The sequence below is a fragment of the Artemia franciscana genome, chromosome 20 (assembly GCF_032884065.1).
Source record: "Artemia franciscana chromosome 20, ASM3288406v1, whole genome shotgun sequence".
Lineage (NCBI taxonomy): Eukaryota > Metazoa > Arthropoda > Branchiopoda > Anostraca > Artemiidae > Artemia > Artemia franciscana.
The window spans coordinates 6849861-6871757 of NC_088882.1; the positions used below are offsets into that span (position 1 = coordinate 6849861).

Here is a 21897-nt window from a genome sequence, read left to right on the forward strand (position 1 = left end):
ATGTAACTATTATGAGTCCAAATGGGGATACTAAGAAACTACTTGCAGAGCCTAAAGAACAACGATCGGATTTGTTTTTTCACAGATGCAGAGAAGAATTTACAAAAAGGTGTCAACAACATATGTGGTGCGAAAAACACATTATATAGCCGACCAAGGGATCCTTTATCAAATTGGTCCTTTACCTTGGCGAGAAGATCGTAAGATTTTCTTAGTTTTTCTTTCAAAGAATCAATTATAAGCTGCCTAGTGGATCTCATTGAAGTTCCAAATGGAACGCCTAAATACATAAGTGAACTGGAAGATGAGATTGCAGCGGGACTGACATGGATTGTATCATTGGAGGCAATCTCTGGTCCAAAGACAAGAAACTATGTTTCTGAAGACCGATTTCTTTCAGTCCGAGCAAACAAAATCAAGAGCGTTCTGGAGTGCTTCAAAATTATCAGCCCAGAGAAGAATATTATTGGCAAAGTGACGATTAAGTATGGTGGAGTCTGTCGTGTGACAAGTATAATAGAGTTATTAACTACTGCCAGACTAAGAACAGTACCTTGCTTAACACTATGGTGCACATGAGTACGATTACTAACAGTAACTTACAAACGTATCCGGATTGAGGACTTTCGGAATGATACTGGATTGAGGACATCCGTATCCAGATTGATATAACTGTCATACGCAGGTATAAACAAAAGGATTAACTACACTTCTAAAGAGAGACAAAATTGCTTGGGAGTGAAGGGCGGCGTCAAAGCCTTTGAACTATCAGTGGCACAAACGAAGAATCTACTTTTTGCCTTTTAATCACTTTCAAGAATCGCTAGAGAAGTCGCATGGGTATTCTGCTCACCAACAAATGCTAAGTGTCAAATTTCCAAATCAGATGTCATCACGTTATGACATGGTTCTAATAAAACTCAACTTTTACCTTGACTATCCTTAAAACTCATTCTTGGTTTTTCTTTCTATTCTTAAACCGATGTTATCGTTACCTATTTGTATCATTACAGTCATACTTATTATTTTTGTCTTCCACACGCTGGCCTACCCATAAAAAAACCAAATGTCGCTTATGTTTATGCGTGTTTATGCGTCCTCCGGAGCACTTGCTTCTCGGTCCAGCTTTGTCCAATGGTCAAGATAAGGAGCAGTTGTACTGCCTAAATTTATATACGGTGGCCTCAATAAACCCAATATTTTAATTAGGACTAAAAAATAATTGTACAAAAAAGCCGAGTTGTATGAGTAGGGAAGTACAGATTTGAAAACTAGAATTCTGAAAAAAGCGTGCCAATACTGAACATGTTTCTTCTTGAGTAAAACAGGTGTTTTTTGTTAAAAAATTACTCTGGAGTACGAGTAACTCCAAATGTCAGACTCTTTTAAAGAAGTAACTCCTTTAGATGATGTCTAAACAACTACAAATGACGCCTTAATAACAGTAAAAAGGTTCTAACAACCTAACAACATAACAACAACTATTTCTCTGTTTAGCTTGGCTTCTTATTGCCTTTGCCACAAATCTCGGGATGATATATGCTGGACGTAGTATACAAGGATTTTGTGTTGGTGTTACAACCCTCACCCTCCCTATATATCTTGGAGAAACCATTCAGCCGGAAGTCAGAGGAACTCTTGGAATTTTGCCAACAACAATTGGGAACACAGGTAAGCAACCAAACAATCTTTAATTTTAAACAAGGATACAATTTAGGAGAGAGGAAAGAGCACTCAACTATCTGCGCCAAGGGGAGAAGAAAGGAGGAAGCTCATGTCCACCTAAGAGTAATCCAAAAGATCCTCCCTACTCGAAAGACAACTTGAAAACAATGAGACAACCCACTTTTAGCCGAGAATGCCCTTGTAAGCATAAAAGTAGGAGCTGGGTAGGAACTTTGCACAACAGCTCCTTTGTAGTTAGGCAAAGAGGGACGGTCATTAGACAGGGGAAATCAGGGAGCCAATTGCCCATTTCAGAATTCAGAAACTTCATTTTTTTGCTATTTAATTACAAAAATTATATTTATTTTTGTATTTTCACTGAAAAAACAGATAAAGCAACAAAACTAAATTTTGAAAATGCATTTTGCCCCCTTCCTCCTCTCTATATTTTTGTGCATTAGCGCCACTGATTCGTAGCTGTCGATTTGTGTATACTGGTTGAATTTTATTCGAAGAGAGGACGGGAAAGGATTATATGTATTGTTAATCACAAGGTATTACATTTTATTGAGCAAATTAGTTTCAATTGATTGATTTTATTTCATGTATTAATATTAAATTTAAGCTAAATTTTTAGGCTCCATTCCGAAAATAGGAGCAAGATATTAAAATTTTTATTTTATTTATTGTAATTACATTAGCATATTAATTAATTGGATTTAGGTTGTTAATTTTACATTAAATTTTGAAGTTAAATACTAAAAAAAGTTATTCCAACCAAAAGAACAAGTTATGAATTCTAAGGTATTAACCAAATTACTACATTAGTACTAAAATTTAAATTTTAAGCGTTAATTTTAAAAATCAAGCTTGATCTGGAAAAAATCTTCTTCAGAAATTATGTGAAAACGAGCTTTAAACACCTTAGTAAGATTTTTGGAAGACAGCTAAGAATTTTGCCATTTTTTCTGTCAGAACAAAGTTTAGAACCATTTGTTGCATATAATTTACTTAATTAATCCACTTTGCATATAATTAATCCACTTCACCTCTTTTGCAAGTAATTTTGGTACTTCGTATTATACGAGAAACATTCGAGACATTACCCAGTTTTCATCCCAGTTAGTTTGCAAATATTACAATGTATAGTGATAGAATATAGTGTCTGATCATAGACGGCTATATTTTCATTAAATAATTAGTTGGTATTTTGGTTAGGTTAGAATATGTTTGTTTAGATTACGTATTTAATATAGGCTATGCTTTACCCCTACCCCAACCCCTAATGTGCAAATATATAACCTAAATTTGTTCTCAACTATTATATTTTTTACCTTACTTAGGTACATTTCATTAGAATTTACCAAACTTCACCTCTCGATTATTTCTCGCGTAACACTTAAGTGCCGTAATTTTAGATTTATATAAAAAACCTAGCTAAATTATTTCATATAATATAAACAAGGGCGTATCCAGACCTTGTGTTAATCGTAGAACTTTTATATATTATTAATATATATATATATATATATATATATATATATATATATATATATATATATATATATATATATATATATATATATATATATATATATATATGTATATATATATTATTAATATATATACTCTTGACATGAATCCACTAGCTCTTCATGGGTAGGGAGAAATTTCAACCTACTTTGGAAATACTATTTCTTTTAGGAATCCTGATGTGTTATGTGTTTGGATCTTTCATGGACTGGAAGATTATGGCCATAATAGGAGCATGCCTCCCTGTTCCATTTCTGGCTTGCATGTGGTTTGTTCCTGAAACCCCCCGATGGTACTTATCAAAAGGTTAGTAAGGCTTATTCATTAAAGATAGCTAAATCCATGCTTCTTTTATTATCTATTAAGTGCAAAAGTAGGAAGATATTGTGCTTGATAGTTTTTTAGTAAGCTCAAAAAAGTGGAAATAAAATAAAAGAGAAAAACACTATGGTCAATTATAAACAAAAAGAAATTATTGTTGTTTTTCCGAAGGGAAAATTCCGCAACACATTCTTCAAGCACTAAGTTAATTAAAAATACGTTATTCTTTCCTACCTACTTTATTCTTCCCAAGAAAAAAGTCTACTCAAATTATATATTTTATAGATTACTAGCAAGCATAGCTTCGGCTAAGGACAGCCTTGATCAGAGATAATACTAGACACCAAGAAGGAACAAATGCTCTACATCAGGCGGTCCTGTAAACCTCACGACTTCCCCGTAGTTAGATCAGGTTAATGTCAAAACTAATGTCAAAATAGGTAAATAGGTCAAACTTAAATTACAGGCCCACTGTTTCATTTATTCTCTAAAAGTTTCAAAAAAGGGGTAAAGCTTCACTTGCAGATTTTGAGCTTTAAATCGTCACTTATAACGTATTTAAAACCATGTCCGCCAACATTTCAAATTTTGAAAATGTATTTCTTTTATGAGGATTTTTTTTTTTGGGGGGGGGGGGGAATTCTTAAGCATTTATGGCAGTTTTGAGTGATTTCAGCGTATACGAAGAAGGAACAAATGCTCCGTATTAGACCGTCTAGTAAATCTCACGACTTTTCCGTTGTTAGGTCAGGCTAGGTCAAACTCAAATTACAGGACAACTGACTCCTTTATTCTCTACGAGTTTCCAAAAAAAGGGGCAAAGCTTCACTTGCAGATTTTGAGCTTTAAATCGCAACTTATACCATATTTGAATTTTTCAAATTTTGAAAATGTATTTCTTTTATAAGGAATTTCTTTGGGGGGGGAGGATTTTTAAGCGTTTATGAGAGTTTTCAGTAATCTCAGCGTATACGAAGAAGGAACATGCTCCGTATCTGGCCCTCCTGTAAATCTTACGACTTTTTCGTTGCTAGGTCAGGCTGATATCAAAACTCAATAGGTAAATAGGTCAAACTCGAATTACACTACAACTGATTCATTTATTCTCTATGAGTTTCCAAAAAAGGGGTAAAGCTTCACTTGCAGATTTTGAGCTTTAAATCGTCACTTATATTGTATTTGAAATGATGTCCACCAACATTTCAAATTTTGAAAATGTATTTCTTTTATAGGGATTTTTGGGGGGAGGATTTTTAAGCGTTTATGGCAGTTTTCAGTAATTTCAGCGTACACGAAGAAGGAACAGATGCTCCGTATCAGGCCGTCCTGTAAATCTCACGACTTTCCTTTTGTAGGTCAGGCTAATGTCAAAACTCAATAGGTAAATAGGTCAAACTCAAATTGGAGGACAACTGATGTTTCTCTACGAGTTTGCAAAAAAAGGGGTGTAACTTCACTTACAGATTTTGAGCTTTAGATTGTCACTTATATCGTATTTGAAATCATATCCGCCAACATTTCAAATTTTGAAAATGTATTTCTCTTATAAGGAATTTTTTCAGGGGGGGGGAGTGAGACTTTTAAGTGTTTATGGCAGTTTTCAGTAATTTCAGCGTATACGAAGAAGAAACAAAAGTTTTCGTATCAAGCCGTCCTCTAAACCTCTCGACTGTCCCATAGGTTATTATATTTTCCAAACAGTTCTCAGCTTTGTTGCGGGGGACGAACTCTACCCCCCCCCACTTAAAATAAATCTTGTGTATACGGTTATAACCAATAGATGATACCTGTATGTTTTAATATTTCGGCTATATAATCACAAGACATAATAAAAGAGATATTCACAACTTATCAACACAGGCAGAATTAAGTGTAGAAGACTTGAAACAAATGAGCTAAAAGAGAGTAAAAGCAGTGTTTCTACATCTTCTTTCATTTGAATAAGACTTCTCTCTAATCGGCTTCTCGATCACTCGAGAAATACCCCCTAGAATTCAGTGGAAATTATTTCCCAGAATACAAAAACGCGGAAAGATGCCCCTGGATAATTCCTCCAGAACATCTTCACATAAGAAATTTGACAAAGAGAATTTAAAAAGAATTTTATATAGTCATTCTGTCAATACTCCCCAGTGTAAAATTTTCCCTGGAATATTCACTCCCTAAAAATTTCCCTACCCAAGGAAGATTTTCCCCATAGAAATCCATCCTCAGCACAACCTCCCCCCCCCCAAAAAAATGGCTGTATGCGTCAGAATAATAAATACTATATGTAAACAATGGGCAAAGTTCACAACTTGCAGCCCATCCCCCGGAGATTGTAGGGGGTCATTTTCACCTAAAGACACAGTTATAAGACTTTTCGACTATGCTGAACAAAAAGGCTTTCTCAAAATTTTGAAAGGGGGACTTTGGGAAAAAGTGAGCGTGGGAGGGGGGCTTAGTTTCCCTCAATTCTTTGGTTACTTAAAAAGGAAACTTGAACTTTTAATTTTTGTTCGAATGAGCCATCTCACGATATTCTAGGACCGCTGGGTCTATGCGATCACCCCTGGGAAGAAAAAAACAACAACAAAAAACAAAACACGCATCCATGATCTTTCTTCTGGCAAAAAATACAATATTCCACATTTCTGCAGATATGAACTTGAAACCTCTACCGCAGGGTTTTCTGATACGCTGAATCCGATGGGTTGGTTTTCATCCAGATTCTATGAATTTTATGAGGTATTTCCCTCTTTCCGAAAATAGGACAAATATTCTCAGGCTCGTAACTTTTGATGGGTAAGACAAAGCTTGATGAAACTTATATATTCGAAATCAGCATAAAAATCCGATTCTTTTATCGTATCTATTGTCGTCAATATTCCGTTCAAGTATCAATATTCCTTACTTTGGTTTGTTACTAAGAACTGTTTAAAATGAATAAACTGGAAGAATTTTAACTATTTCAAACAGAATTGAAGTTGCTCGCTCAAACAATGATGAATCATTACGGAAATAGTGAATACAACAGAAGAACCTTATCTTAACCACAATGGTTCACTCTAAGCTGAAGTTACTCCTTCGCAAAAAAAATGTACCCTAATGGATCTGCTGAATACAATGGAAACAACTTTACACCAGAAACACCATAAACAGCTCAAACAACTTTTCTAACCCAAACCTCATTTCAGACAATGGTCGTCAAGTTAAACAATATAATAGTGATGAAAACAATGGAAGAACCATATATCAACCTTTACACCAATGGAAACAACTTTACACCAGAAACACCATAAACCGCTCAAACAACTTTTCTAACCCAAACCTCATTTCAGACAATGGTCGTCAAGTTAAACAATATAATAGTGATGAAAACAATGGAAGAACCATATATCAACCTTTACACCAATGGAAACAACTTTACACCAGAAACACCATAAACAGCTCAAACAGCTTTTCTAACCCAAACCTCATTTCAGACAATGGTCGTCAAGTTAAATAATATAATAGTGATGAAAACAATGGAAGAACCATATATCAACCTTTACACCAATGGAAACAACTTTACACCAGAAACACCATAAACCGCTCAAACAACTTTTCTAACCCAAACCTCATTTCAGACAATGATCGTCAAGTTAAACAATATAATAGTGATGAAAACAATGGAAGAACCATATATCAACCTGACAATAATATGGACAAGATAAAAGTTACGTTCACATCAGAGGCGGTTTCAGGAGAGGGACAGAGGGAGAACTTACCCCAGGCGCAGAAATTTTAAGGGCACGAAATTTCAAACAAATAATATAATGGTTATAATCATCTTGTAATTTTTGAATTTTATTAATAAGTAGAGGGCGCAGTTACTAAATATAAATAACTAATAAATTATTTATTAATTAATGATAGTTAAATTTAAAATATAATTATACAATTAAAATTATAAATTCAAAAACAATTAAAAATAAAGTATTAATTAGTAAATTGAAAATACTTCTGTTAATAAATAAATATTTTGGTTAAATTTGGCCTTAAAATTTTGCGGGAGACAGAAGATATGCCCGGGCACAAGATATGCTAGAACCGCTACTGGTTCAGACAGGATAGACAAAAATCAGCATGGTCGCTCAAACCATTCTGAGTCCTTATGAAAATTCTGAATATAGAATTCTAAAAATTCTGACAGAAAACTGTACTTTATACAATTCACCCAAGATTAAAGCTACTCATTCGAATCTTTCAGAAAACATTGAATACTAATGATTAAAAAAATATGGTCAATTTGTTGAAGATTTTGGAAAGTAATGAACATCGAGAGACTGATAGACTTTTTCTGGAATTTAATAAACAATGGTTAATAAAAAATAAAATCAAAAATCAGTGAATAATCTTAATAGCAAATATAAAAAATCAGTGGGTAAAAATAAGTTTGTAAATTTCTTTATTTAAGAAACATCTGCAGATTACAGTGTTAAAATTATAATTTAAATTAAATCTATTGAACTAAATCATATAATTATACACAATTTTTAACATTATGTAATATAATTGTCTAATGATTATATTAATTAAACTGTATTTTAGATTAATTATACAGTGTAAAAATTATATTTTTTGCTTGTGTTTAAGTTTTAAATAATTTCTTGAATGTTATTTACACAAGAAGGACCTTTATGAATTCACCACCCAGTCGCAACGTTTCCATGAACAGTGAGAAACAACTTTTTGCCCATTGAAATTCTGCTTAATCGGGCTTACAAAACGTTTATTAGTTATAATAATATAACAAATAATACAGAGCAGAAATATTTTATTTGTAGATGGGTGAAGGTGCATTTAGAAAAATTTATTTTAAAAATCCTTCTAGGAGCAAATGGAAACCATATGCATTTTGAAGACTATATCAACATCTATAAATTGATTGAAATTTGGTTGTAGATGGCAAATAATGTTACCATGCTTCTTGTAAAAAACAGGTCAGCCAAAACAAGCCAAGATGAACCAAAACAAGCCAAGATGGACCAAAACAAACATTTCTGAGTGAAATTCACGGAAGCTACAATTAAAAAATCGCTGTGAAATATACACTCACTTGATAAATTCAATAGAGAACCACATACAAAAAAAAAAAAAAAGAAAAAAAAAAAAATTTCTTAATTTGGTGATACTGGATTATCCTTAAGCTATTCAATTTTTAGCTTATTTTTGTTGGTTTTACACCCACATTTCTTTTGTAAATTTGGCATCCCATTCTACAGAAAACTACATAATTGCATATGAAGGCATTTTTATTCAAAAAATTGAATCCCTGATTATTGCTAACTTTCAAGGTATACATAGTTGTGCAAATTGTCAATTAAACAATCCAAGCACTTAAATTCCATTATTAATGTCCTTGGTGCTTCAGTTAGGTTTTCAAATATTGCTCAGCTCAATATTTTAATTTGCAGGTCGAAATGAGGAGGCTGAATCAGCCTTACAATGGCTAAGAGGAAAAAAAACGGACATATCACGTGAGCTGAAAGAAATGAAAGCAGCTCAGAAAAATCAGGAACAGAACCAAAGCCGAATAAGAGATTTAATGACTATGAGATACCTCAAGCCTCTGTTTATCTCACTTGGTCTCATGTTTTTCCAACAGCTATCTGGCGTAAACGCTGTCATATTCTACACCGAATCAATATTTGAAAAGTCTCAGAGCTCAATTAGTGCTAATTTATCTTCAATTTTTGTGGGTATTGCGAATTTTGTTGCCACAATAGGGTCTAACATAGTTATTGACAAAGTTGGAAGAAAAGTACTATTAAACATATCAGCATTGCTCATGGCTCTGTCGTTACTAGTTTCTGGCGGGTTCTACCTGGCACAACATAAGGAACATGATATTTCAGAATATGGTTGGGTACCTTTAGTAACATTCATTATATACGTTATTGCATTTTCAATTGGATATGGTCCTATACCATGGCTAATGATGGGTGAAATTTTTCCAGCGAAAATTAGAGGTTCAGCAGCCAGTGTTGCCACAGCGTTTAATTGGTCTTGCAGTTTTGTGGTTACCAAAATTTTCCAAGACTTAATGAAAAATTTCGGTGCTCATGGTACATTTTGGTGTTTCGGTGCTATTTGTGCAGTAAGCATTGTGTTTGTATTAATGTTCGTCCCAGAGACAAAGAGTCATTCATTGGAACATATTGAAGAAAAACTAATGAGAAAAAAAGTTCCAAAGAAACCAAAAGTAGAAATAACAAAACTATAAAATAACAAAACACAAGGGGATGTTGTTAATATGTCTGATTATTGGGGGGCTTCTCGTTGGACTAGTTGATATGTACAGTTTTATAATATTGTATGTACCCTGTAAATTGTTTTTAATATCTTGTAAATAAATATTAGCATTAAATATGAGTTGATATACGAAAGAATGCTTCAAATCTTAAATTTGAACCAAAGTATCTACGTCTGATCTATTTTGTCAATATGGTCATGGAAAGATATGGCCTAAGACCATGCAAAGATATAAAAGCCGATGTGGCCTTTACCTATTATATTTCTCTGCTAATATATCTAGTTAGCTATCATGTTAATTTATCGAACAGTTTACTCGGCCCAATAGTAACCAAAACACTAAAAAGAAGAATTTAGATAAAATTTAACACATTAAAAGAAATGGCTTTTTACGCAGATTTGAAATATATAGAATTCATTAGGTTTGATATTACACATCAAAAGTTACAGGGATGATAAATTGACCTAATTTGAAAAAAGGGAGGAACACCTCCAGAAAGTTACGGCTCTTTCATGTCGTAGGACGGGGCAGTTATTCCACTTACAGAGGTAGCCACATTTTACTTGGCATTTATGCAGCAAGTATCACATTTCAGTTGTCATTGTCATGGCTACGCAATTGGGGCAAACCACCACATCAAAGGTATATATACAATAGTGCGTATTCCTATCATCTCCATTAAAGAGTTTCCTGGCACATCCTGTGTTGCGCATTTCTCCTTGGCTCCTCCTTCACCCACACTCAACGACCCATTTTTATCGATGTCTGGTCGTACATGCGGTTGGGATGGTTGAAATAACTCTGACGCTAGTTCCTCCACTGACCACGTCTTTTTTAGGCGCTGTGATGTGTCACATTTCTGAAAAAAATGTGCGGTACCGTGCATGCTGTGACAAACCACTAAGGATTGCACTGATATAAACAAAAGAAAGCACAACAGTCCCCCACCATCACATTAACTTTAACCATGAAGATTGCTCGTCAGAAAGAATAACTTCTCAGTGGAACATCATGAACAATCAGTGGAACATCAAGTGGAACATCAAGAAGCTGGTAGCCGGGAAACATGTGGAGGCCGGGTGCTAACTATCATGAGCCAAAAGGAATACAGGTTTTAACAGCAAAACCCACACTGCAGCCATGCAGAGGGTACTTGATCAGAAATGACACTGGTGTGTTGGTTATGCTAGACACTAGAAAAAAACAAGCACACCTTTGCTTCCAGACTGGAATTCCTGCATTTCGGCAAATACATTTGGTAACTGTGACCTGAAGAGAAAACCATTCGAGGTGACAGGACTTAGCAAGTACACAGTGTCGATAAGAAGTTGAAAACAGAATGCAACAGGTAATACCAGGTGACCTGACATCAGTCAAAACTTTTACAGTTTTTTGTTCAACAAGAACATAACTTGTTGAAGCAGGCGATAAAGCTCTTCCGCACTGGTATAGTTACACATGGCAAATCCTTACCTGGACTCCACCATCGGCTGTTCATATCAAGAGTAGCCAGTGCAAATAGTTGTGCCCAATCTCATTCTCACCCGTGCATGTTGCTGCGAAGTATTACTACCAGCGTGTTTATTTACACGTAATTACACGGTTATGCTAAGGAACGGAGCTAATTTCCAGAAATCAGGGATGGAGACTTTCCTCAAATGAACTAGTACCCATTATAAGTAACACAATGCCCTCTCAAACTGATTAAGCGCCGCTGTAAAGGTGACGGTAAGAACACTTACCGTTTCTGAAGCATTACCTGTAGCCAGTGCTGTCAGACAAGCTGCATTAACGTTAAGCTGTATTAGCTTAAGGGGAAAAATATGTCAGCAGACATATCACATGATAAATAAATATATAGGCGAAGAAAGAGAAGCATTCGGAAAATAAAGAACGCATTAGTATAAAAAAAAACTTTATAACTGACAAAAAAATAAAACTTTATTGACTAACTAACACCTAGGCTATTTTTCTCCCTAATCACCATTAAAATATATCGCTTGATATAGATTTACAAAAGTTTTTCTACGTCTTCTGCAAACATAGTACCCACCAAGCTGTTGAACAAGTTATTGAGAGCTTCTATAAGTTCTACATCACTCCCATCACGGTTTCCAACAAAAATTCTTTATTCTCTGGGACAAATGAAGGTCGTTTGAGGCTAAGTCTGGACTGTGGCATGAATACTCAAAGACTTCCATTTAAACTTCTAAAGCAAGTCTTTTGTTAATACAGCTGAGTGAAGACACGCCTTGTTGTGGCAGTGGAGTAATTTTGGACCAACTGATTTATAAATAAAATTCTGTGAGATGATTTCATATCTTGAGATTTTCCTATATTTTTTAATACTATCCATAAAATGTATGTTTTTTTTAGTTCTTCGAAATCTACCCTTACATGAAAAGAGCCTTCGCGTAAATTGTATTAGGGCTTCTTCGTACCAATGTGATCTCTTGACAATGACCCAAATGATAAGACCTAATTACGTATTGTTGTTGTTTTTTTTTTACTTTTTTTTCAACCGCTATGTAACACCAAACGAACCTGTAACTGTTTAATATCATAGTAACCGAAAATGGAGGCGTGATTAGGTTGTTCCTGTTTTTTCCTTAGGTTTAGCTTTTCAATTTTTTATAATAATAACCGAATTTATCAAATCTCAGAATGAAGTTACAGATTGTAACTTTATAGTTGCAGAAACTCTCACCCCGTCCCCGTTCCCGTCCCCTCAACCCGTACTAAATGGTGAGAGATGAGGTGCCAGAGACGGAATGTGAAGAGAATTTTAAGAAAAATTTCTGTCCAGATTTAACTTAATTTAATTTAAATTAAATTAACAGACATGTTAATATGTTAGTAAAACAGATATGTTTTAATATAACTAAGCTTGAACTAATACATACACACACACAAAAAATCAAGAGAAAAACATCAAAGCAAACTTTTTTTTTTAACTAGCTCACAAAACTTGAAGCTTTTTCTAAGAATCAAAGGTTCATGAAACTCACACTGCATTATACTAGACCCCAAGAACTATTGCAATATATAGTCTAGTCTATACTAACCCCCGCCACAAAAAAAAGAAAAAAAAATGGCCGGCGAGCAGTTTACTAAAATTGGTAATTTTAATATTTGTGTTCTGGTATTCCACAAAGTTTAGTATTTATAATATTTAACAAATGATAATAAAATCGAATTTACTGAATTAAGTTGAATAGCCTTTGATGTACCTTTTCTGAACAAATTTTTGCCTTTTTCATTCAACGATTTTGGCTTCAAATAGACACAAAAATGCCCTCTCCCACTTCAAAAGTTTGTTTTTTTCATGTGTGCTCATGCTGCAGATACATTTATAGCAGAAGAACAGTGTGTCTTTTTTTGTTGAATTAAAATAAAAATATGGATTTTTTTTGTTGATATTCCATATTTTAAGCGATGGAGCGGGTGACAAATAAGTTATTATTGTTATTGTTATTATTAAGTTAAGTTATTATTGTACCTGCACAACAGTAGGATTATCGGATAGTATATCGTGGGCATAAAATTTGCCCCCCACCCCTACAAAGAAAATGAAAACCCTACCTAAAAATCAATCTTTGAATTTTTCATATCCCCCTCTCCATCTAAGTTTTGGGAAAGAAACACTTTTTAAGAGCAGGTTATCATCGTTTTCGAAGTATTGCTATAAAAGAAGCTAAACTTTAGTGTATTGCAAAAGGGGTACAGAGGATGGCAGTCCCACCTCCTCATGTATTGTTTGATTCTGGATGTATTCAACCTCTATTGCTACTACTGCTACTACTAACAACTCACTGCAGCACCAACCCGCTTGAAGCTCATACAGCTCTCTCCGTACTTCTCTACCCAAATTTTTTCAAAGCTTTACTCTTTATATCCTCCTAAGAATTTCCAATTTCCTTCAAATCCATCCTTACAACTTCTTCATTTGAGGAGGATTTAGTTTTGTTTAGCTTGAACTAATACACACACACACACAAAAAATGGTCGATTTTTAGTTTGTGTATCAAACCTTTCAAAAATCCTGTCTCTTTGGGCATTATTTCATATTCTCGTTATAATTGTGAACGAAAGTTGTGTTTTTTTTTTTAAACACGTAACATTGGAATTTGACATTTTAAATATATTACCGAACATTTTAGCAGTATTTAACATTTTGAAAACAAACAAGAGCTAAGAGCTCATATGGCACGCAAGACGAGGCAAGAAGAGCGAAGAGCCAAGAGATCATATGGTATGAGCTCTAGCAAAATTCTATGAATCAATAGATTGATTTAAAAGGAAAATAAGAGGCTTAATGCCGGTCAGGATTTAAAATAAAGCTCTGAGTCACGATGTCCTTCTAAATATCAAAATTCATTAAGATCCGATCACCTACGCGTATGTTAAAAATACCTAATTTTTTCAAATTTTTTCTCTCCCTTTAGCCCCCCAGATGGTCGAATCTGGAAAACGACTTTATCAAGTCAATTTGTGCGGCTCCCTGACACGCCTACCAATTTTCATCGTCCTAGCACGTCCAGAAGCACCAAACTCGTCAAATCATTGAACCTCTCCCCCCAACTCCCCCAAAGAGAGCGAATCCAGTACGGTTCCGTCAATCACGTATCAAGGACATTTGCTTATTCGATCCACCAAGCTTTATCACAATTCCTCCACTCCAAGTGTTTTCCAAGATTTCCCCCTCCAACTCCCCCCAATGTCAAAAGATCTGGTCGGGATTTGAAATAAGAGCTCTGAGACATGAATTCCTTCTAAATATCAAATTTCATTAAGATCCGATCATCTATTCGTAAAAAAAATACCCCAATTTTCACGTTTTCCAAGAATTCCGGTTTTCCCCTCCAACTCCCCCAATGTCACAAGATCTGGTCTGAATTTAAAATTAGAGCTTTAAAGCGCAAGACCCTTCTAAATATCAAATTTCATTAAGATCTGGTCACCCTTACGTAAGTTACAAATACCTCAATTTTCAAAATTACACCCCCCCCCCAAACTCCACCAAAGAGAGCAAATCCGGTCCGATTATGTCAGTCATGTGTCTTTGACAGGTTTTTATTCTTCCCATCCAGTTTCATCCTGATCTCACCGCTTTAAGTATTTTCTAAGATTTCCAGTCCCCCCCCCCAACTGGCCCCCCCAATTACGATGGATCCGGTTGAGATTGAAAATAAGAGATCTGAGTTACAAGGTACTTCCAAATCTGAAGTTTCATTAAAATCCGATCACTCCTTCGTAAGTTAAAATTACGTCATTTTTTCTAATTTTTCAGAATTAATCCCCCCCCCCCAATAGAGCAGATCCGTTCCAATTATGTAAATCACGTATCTAAGATTTCTGCTTATTTGTCCCACCAAGTTCCATCTCGATCCCTACAATCTAAGCTTTTTCCATGATTTTAGGTTCCCCCCTCCCAACTCCCCCCAATGTCATCAGATCTGTCCGGGATTTAAAATAAGAGCTCTGAGACACGATATCCTTCTAAATATCAAATTTCATTGAGATCCCATCACCCGTTCGTAAGTTAAAAATACCTGATTTTTTCTAATTTTTCAGAATTAACCCTCCCCCCCCCCCAAATACCCCAAAGAGAGCGGATCCGTTCCGGTTATGTCAATCATGTATCTAGGACTTGTGCTTATTTTTGCTACCAAGTTTCATCCCGGTCCCTCCACTCTAAGTGTTTTCCAAGTTTTAGGTTTCCCCCTCCCAATTCCCCTTTCCGATGTTACCAGATCCGGTCGGGATTTAAAATAACAGCTCTGAGACACGATATCCTTCTAAATATCAAATTTCATTGAGATCCGATAACCCGTTCGTAAGTTAAAAATACCTCATTTTTTCTAATTTTTCAGAATTAACCCCCCCCCCCCCCAACTACCCCAAAGAGAGCGGATCCGTTCCGGTTATGTCAATCATGTATCTAGGACTTGTGCTTATTTTTCCCACCAAGTTTCATCCCGATCACTCCACTCTAAGTGTTTTCCAAGTTTTAGGTTTCTCCCTCCCAACTCCCCCCCCCCATGGCACCAGATCTGTTTGGAATTTTAAATAAGAGGTCTGAGACATAATATCATTCCAAACATCAGATTTCATTAAGATCTGTGCTTATTTTTCCCACCAAGTTTCATCCCGATCACTCCACTCTAAGTGTTTTCCAAGTTTTAGGTTTCTCCCTCCCAACTCCCCCCCATGTCACCAGATCTGTTTGGAATTTTAAATAAGAGGTCTGAGACATAATATCATTCCAAACATCAGATTTCATTAAGATCCCACCACCCGCTCATAAGTTAAAAATACTTCATTTTTTCTATTTTTTCCGAATTAACCGGCCCCCCACTCCCCCCTCCAGATGGTCAAATCGGGAGAACGACTATTTCTAATTTAATCTGGTCCGGTTCCCGATACGCTGGCCAAATTTCATGGTCCTAGCTTACCTGGAAGTGCCTAAAGTAGCAAAACCGGGACCGACAGACAAACCGACAGAATTTGCGATTGCTATATGTCACTTGGTTAATACCAAGTGCCATAAAAACATAATTTACAATTTTTTTTGCCCTTTATTCAAATTATATACAAGTATCTATCCTAGACTACAATCAAAGCTAAGAGCTCATATGGCACTTGTGACGAGGTCAGAAGAGCCAAGAGCCAAGAGCTTATATGGTATGAGCTCTAGCAAGAATCAATAGATTGCTTTTTAAGGAGAATCAGAGGCTTAATGCCGGTCGAGATTTAAAATAAGAGCTCTGAGTCACGATGTCCTTCTAAATATCAAAATTCATTAAGATCCAATCACCCACTCGTAAGTTAAAAATACCTCAATTTTTCTAATTTTTCCTCTCACTTCAGCCCCCCAGATGGTCCAATCGGGGAAAACGACTTTATCAAGTCAATTTGTGCAGCTCCCTGACACGCCTACCGATTTTCATCGTCATAGCACGTCCAGAAGCACCAAACTCGCCAAAACACTGAACCTCACCACCTAACTCCACAAAAGAGAGCGGATCCAGTCCAGTTACGTCAATCACGTATCTACGACATTTATAAGCGTTTTCCAAGATTTCCGGTCTCCCCCTCAAACTCCCCCCAATGTCAAAAGATATGGTCGGGATTTGAAATAAGAACTCTGAGACATGAGTTCCTTCTAAATATCAAATTTCATTTAGATCCGGTCACCCGTTCTTAAGTTAAAAATACCTCAATTTTTCTGATTTTTCCAAATTAACAACCCCCAGCTCCCTCAGAGAGAACGCACCCGTACCAATTATGTCAACCTTGTATCTATAACTTGTGCTTATTCTTCCCATTAAGTTTCATACCGATTTCTCCACTCTAAGGGTTTTCCAAGATTTCTGTTTCCCCCCTCCAACCCTCTAAGTCCCCAGATCCGATTCAAATTGAAAATGCAGCATCTCAGACATAAGATTCTTCTATATATCAAGTTTCATTAAGATCCGATCACCCATTCGTAAGATACCTCGATTTTCACATTTTCCAAGAATTCCGCCCCCCCAACTCCCTTCAATGTCACCGGATCTGGTCGAGATTTAAAATGAGAGTTCTAAAGCACAAGATACTTCTAGATATTAGATTTCGTGAAGATCTGATCACCCGTTCGTAAGTTACAAATAGCTAATTTTTTTCTAATTTTCCCGAATTACTCCCCCCCAACTCCACCAAAGAGAGCGGATCCGGTCCCGTTAAGTCAGTCACCTATCTTGGACTTGTGCTTATTCTTTCCACCAAGTTTCATCCTGATCTCTCCACTTTAAGCGTTTTCCAAGATTTCTGGTCCCCCCCCCCACTAATGACACTGGATCCGATCGGGATTTAAAATAAGAGATCTGAGTTTCGAGGTCCTTCTAAATATGAAATGTCATTAAGATACGATTACTCCTTCGTAAGTTAAAAATACCTAATTTTTCATTTTTTTTTAGAATTAAACCCCCCCAACTCCCCCAAAGTATCTAGTATCTAGGTATCTGTATCTAGGACTTGTGCTTATTTTTCCCACCAAGTTTCATCCCGATCCCTCCATTCTAAGCGTTTTCCAAAATTTTAGATTCCCTCCCCCCAACTCACCCCAATGTCACCGGATCCGGTCGGGATTTAAAATAAGAGCTCTGAGACACGATATCCTGCCAAAAATGAAATTTCATTAAGATCCCATCACCTGTTCATAAGTTAAAAATACCTCATTTTTCTATTTTCTTCCGAATTATCCGACCCCCCACTTCCCCCCAGATGGTCAAATCGTGGAAAAGACTATTTCTAATTTAATCTGGCCTGGTCGCTCCTGCCAAATTTCATCGTCCTAGCTTACCTGAAAGTGCCTAAAGTAGCGAAACCGGGACAGACAGAACGACAGACCGACAAAATTTGCGATCGCTATATGTCACTTGGTTAATATCAAGTGCCACAAAAAAAGTGAGTGAGACACTTCTTTATACGGTAAAGGCCCAGATGATTTTACAGTGTAATTTTGTAACCGCTGTCGAAATTTTTCTTCAGACAGGATAACTCTGCTTGGTCGTGACTTGGAACGCCATCTCTAGAAACGGTCGTTATATTGTGTCAATACGAAGCGTGGAAACTATATCCGACACACCCGGATAAAAAAAAAATATTCAGTTCAATCAATTTCCTGTTTTCGACACAAAATGACCTCCCGACAATCTTTTACCTATGTAATGTTCAAACTGTCATTACTTGGATTTTTTTTTTTGCAAAAAAAAGTTGGAATCAGGACCAATGCATCAAGATATATCTGGACTTCTCTAAAATGTAGCTATATTGGCTTTTTCTTGATAAATTTAAGTTAAAATGGCAGCTAATACTATACTGACGAAACTATGTTCCAAGTGTCGAAAATTCTTGTCGTATGTAGTGGAATACCAGACCGACTAAAAACGTTCCTTCAGCCGAATTCAAATGTAGGTATTGGCTTTTATTATGAGATTCTTTTTTTAGAATATCTTGTAGTAGCCTTGTCGAAATTTTTGACAGACAGAAGCAGGCCCTGCCAAAATATAGGTGACTCTGTCGAAGAGTATCCACTCAAGCTACTGGCAGAGATATTCTCTTGTTAGTGAATGAAGGCCATCAAACGGGACTTGTGTCCCCCAGAAAGATTTGTTCTTTGTTAAATACGAGTATGTGATGGTCTCTGTATCCATGCTATTACAATAGACTGCTATTACAACAGTAATACTTTTACAATAGACATGCTATCACAATAGACAAGTATTATTGTATATTAGTAGATCAGACACGTAAGTAGATTAGTAGACAATAGACACGTATTATTGTAGATTAGTAGATTAGCATTTGCACTTAATTCTGCATTCTCAGAATGTGCAGACACTGAGTTCAAGAGAGTAGCTCCAAGAATCTTGGTGTTGTTTGTTAGTGTGTAGGAAACCTTTGGCTCAATTAAATGACTTTTTAGCAGATTAAAGAGCACTATCTCTTACTTTTTCTGGTAAATCTCCAGATTTGGCACCATGCAATCTTTTGTGGAGACACTGGAAAAGTCAGAACTTAACACACAACTGAAGAACTTAAGAATGATGAGCTGATGATGAAGAATGACTTAAGAATGATGAACTGAACTTAAGAATGATGAATAAAGAACTGATACTTAAGATACTTAAGCAGATTAAAGAGCACTATCTCTTACTTTTTCTGGTAAATCTCCAGATTTGGCACCATGCAATCTTTTGTGGGAACACTGGAAAAGTCAGAACTTAACACACAACTGAAGAACTTAAGAATGATGAACTGATGATGAAGAATGACTTAAGAATGATGAACTGAACTTAAGAATGATGAATAAAGAACTGATACTTAAGATACTTAAGCAGATTAAAGAGCACTATCTCTTACTTTTTCTGGTAAATCTCCAGATTTGGCACCATGCAATCTTTTGTGGAGACACTGGAAAAGTCAGAACTTAACACACAACTGAAGAACTTAAGAATGATGAACTGATGATGAAGAATGACTTAAGAATGATGAACTGAACTTAAGAATGATGAATAAAGAACTGATACTTAAGAACTCAGAACTGAAGCATCACGACTGAGTTTTGTATTAAGCATTTCAGGATATACAACAAATTAGCTATGCACTTAAAGTATTTAAATTGTTGAACTATGAGAAAGGGAACTAAAAGGCAGAAAATGCCCCAAAGAAGTGATGTGATTTTAATAAAAATCACGCCACAAGATTCGGCATATTAAAGAACCTTATTAAGGAGGTTTCAAGCTCTTATTTACACAAATGTAGAATTTTGTAATTTTTTTTTCAGAAGAAAGATCATAGATGTTTGTTTTTTCGTTTGTTTTTTGTCACGGGTGACAGTATCAAACCATTCGTCCTAGAAGGTTGAGAGAGGAATTATTCGAACCGAATTTCTACGTTCTAGTGCCTAATTTAAATAAAAAAAAAACTGGATCCATACCCAATTTTTCCCCAAAGACATCTGCTCAAAATATTTTAAATATCCACTTGATTCAGAATAGTTGAACGATCTAATATATATGCCTTTTGGGAAGACGTGACCCGCAAGAGCCCCTGGGGAAAGGGCTGTAATTTATGCAATTTGCCCCTAATTTACATATAGTATTGGGAAATATATGGCATTTTTGGGGGGAGGGGATTTTTCTGCAGGGAGAATTTTCCAGGCGGCAGATAGTTACCAGGGAGAAGATTCAAGGGCTAATCTTACAAAGGGGGAGGGAAGGAAATTTTCAGACATGGTGTGAAAAATGGTCAGAAATAAATAATAAAATAAGTGTTTTATGCTGAAAGTAAGGGGCAACATTAAAACTTAAAACAAACAGAAATTACACCATATTTGAGGGGGCTCTTTGTGCTAAGGTTTGACTTTTTATTGCATTTCTTTGAGAAAGACTGCTCAGACACAAGGACCATTGAATTTGACTGAGGAGCATTTTCAAAGATCTTTAAGACTTCAGTTTAAAAGCAAGGGATTAGGAAGGTGCGGCCCCCTTTATATATGTGAAGATTTTCTGTTGGTTTTAAGTTTTAATGTTGCTCCTTGCTTTCAGTATAAAACAAAAATTGTCTTTATAGTAGGCAGTGCAATAGCGCTACCTAAGTAAAGAATGATGTGGGCGCAATGTATTATTATTTTTTTTTTTTGGTCTTAGGCCAGGGCACTTCATATCGAAGGAGTTGCAGTAGAAACTTCACAAAAGGCTCATTCGATTAGAGTACCCTCATTCTAGTGCCCTTTTTAGTGGTCGAAAGTGATTGAAGGGCAACTAACCCCCCTCCCACAGCCACCCTTTCCCTAACACATCCAATCAAGATTTTGAGATAAGCATTTTGTTAAACGAAGTTAGAAAGCTTTGTCGTAGGAACTTCAAAAGTGATAATTCGATTGAAAATTGAGAGGACTAGTACCTTTTTTATTAGTTAAAAGTGACTGTCTGTCCCAATTTTTCAAGAATGGCTATTGAAACACTGGGGCCGTTTAACTAGAACAGGAAGTTTATTTTTTTTAAGAGCTAACAGCTTTAGCGTACAGAACAAGGTATTGAGAAGAGGGCAACCCTTCCTATACGGAATAAATCTTCTAAAAAGTGACCCAAATTCGATACGAGCCTGAGAAAATTTACATTATTTTAGAAAATAGGAAGAGACGCCCCCTAAAATTCATAGAATCTTAAAGAAAATCACAACATCGAATTCAGAGTATCGGAGAACCCTCCTGTAGAAGTTTCAAGCTCCTATGAGGAATTTTGTATTTTTTGCCAGAAGACAGATCACGGATGCATGTTTATTTGTTTGTATTTGATTTCTTTTTCCAGGGATGATAGTAGCAACCCAGTGATCCCAGAATGTCACAAGAGGGCTCATTGTAATGGAAATTAAAAGTTCTAGTGCCCTTTTTAAGTAACCAAGAAATTGGAGGGCACCTAGACCCCCTTCCACGCTCATTTTTACCCAAAGTCACTGGATCACAATTTTGAGAGAGCCATTTTGTTCAGCATAGGCGAAAAACCTAATAGCTATGTCTTTAAGGACAACTTAATCTCCCACAGTCCCCGGGG

General features: G+C 35.8%; 2 protein-coding genes across 2 annotated transcripts in view; one reads left to right on the plus strand and one right to left on the minus strand.

The window, feature by feature from the left end:
• Window positions 1-9899, plus strand: part of LOC136040381 (facilitated trehalose transporter Tret1-2 homolog) — a 44921-nt gene extending 35022 nt beyond the window's left edge. Inside the window, exons 5-7 of the mRNA XM_065724638.1 lie at window positions 1498-1671; window positions 3370-3504; window positions 8958-9899. Coding sequence (XP_065580710.1) covers window positions 1498-1671; window positions 3370-3504; window positions 8958-9766 — 1118 coding nt within the window. The 3' untranslated portion in view covers window positions 9767-9899. The remainder of the gene's footprint in view (window positions 1-1497; window positions 1672-3369; window positions 3505-8957) is intronic.
• Window positions 1-21897, minus strand: part of LOC136040382 (RING-box protein 2-like) — a 97174-nt gene that overhangs the window by 59892 nt on the left and 15385 nt on the right. The window lies entirely within an intron of this gene.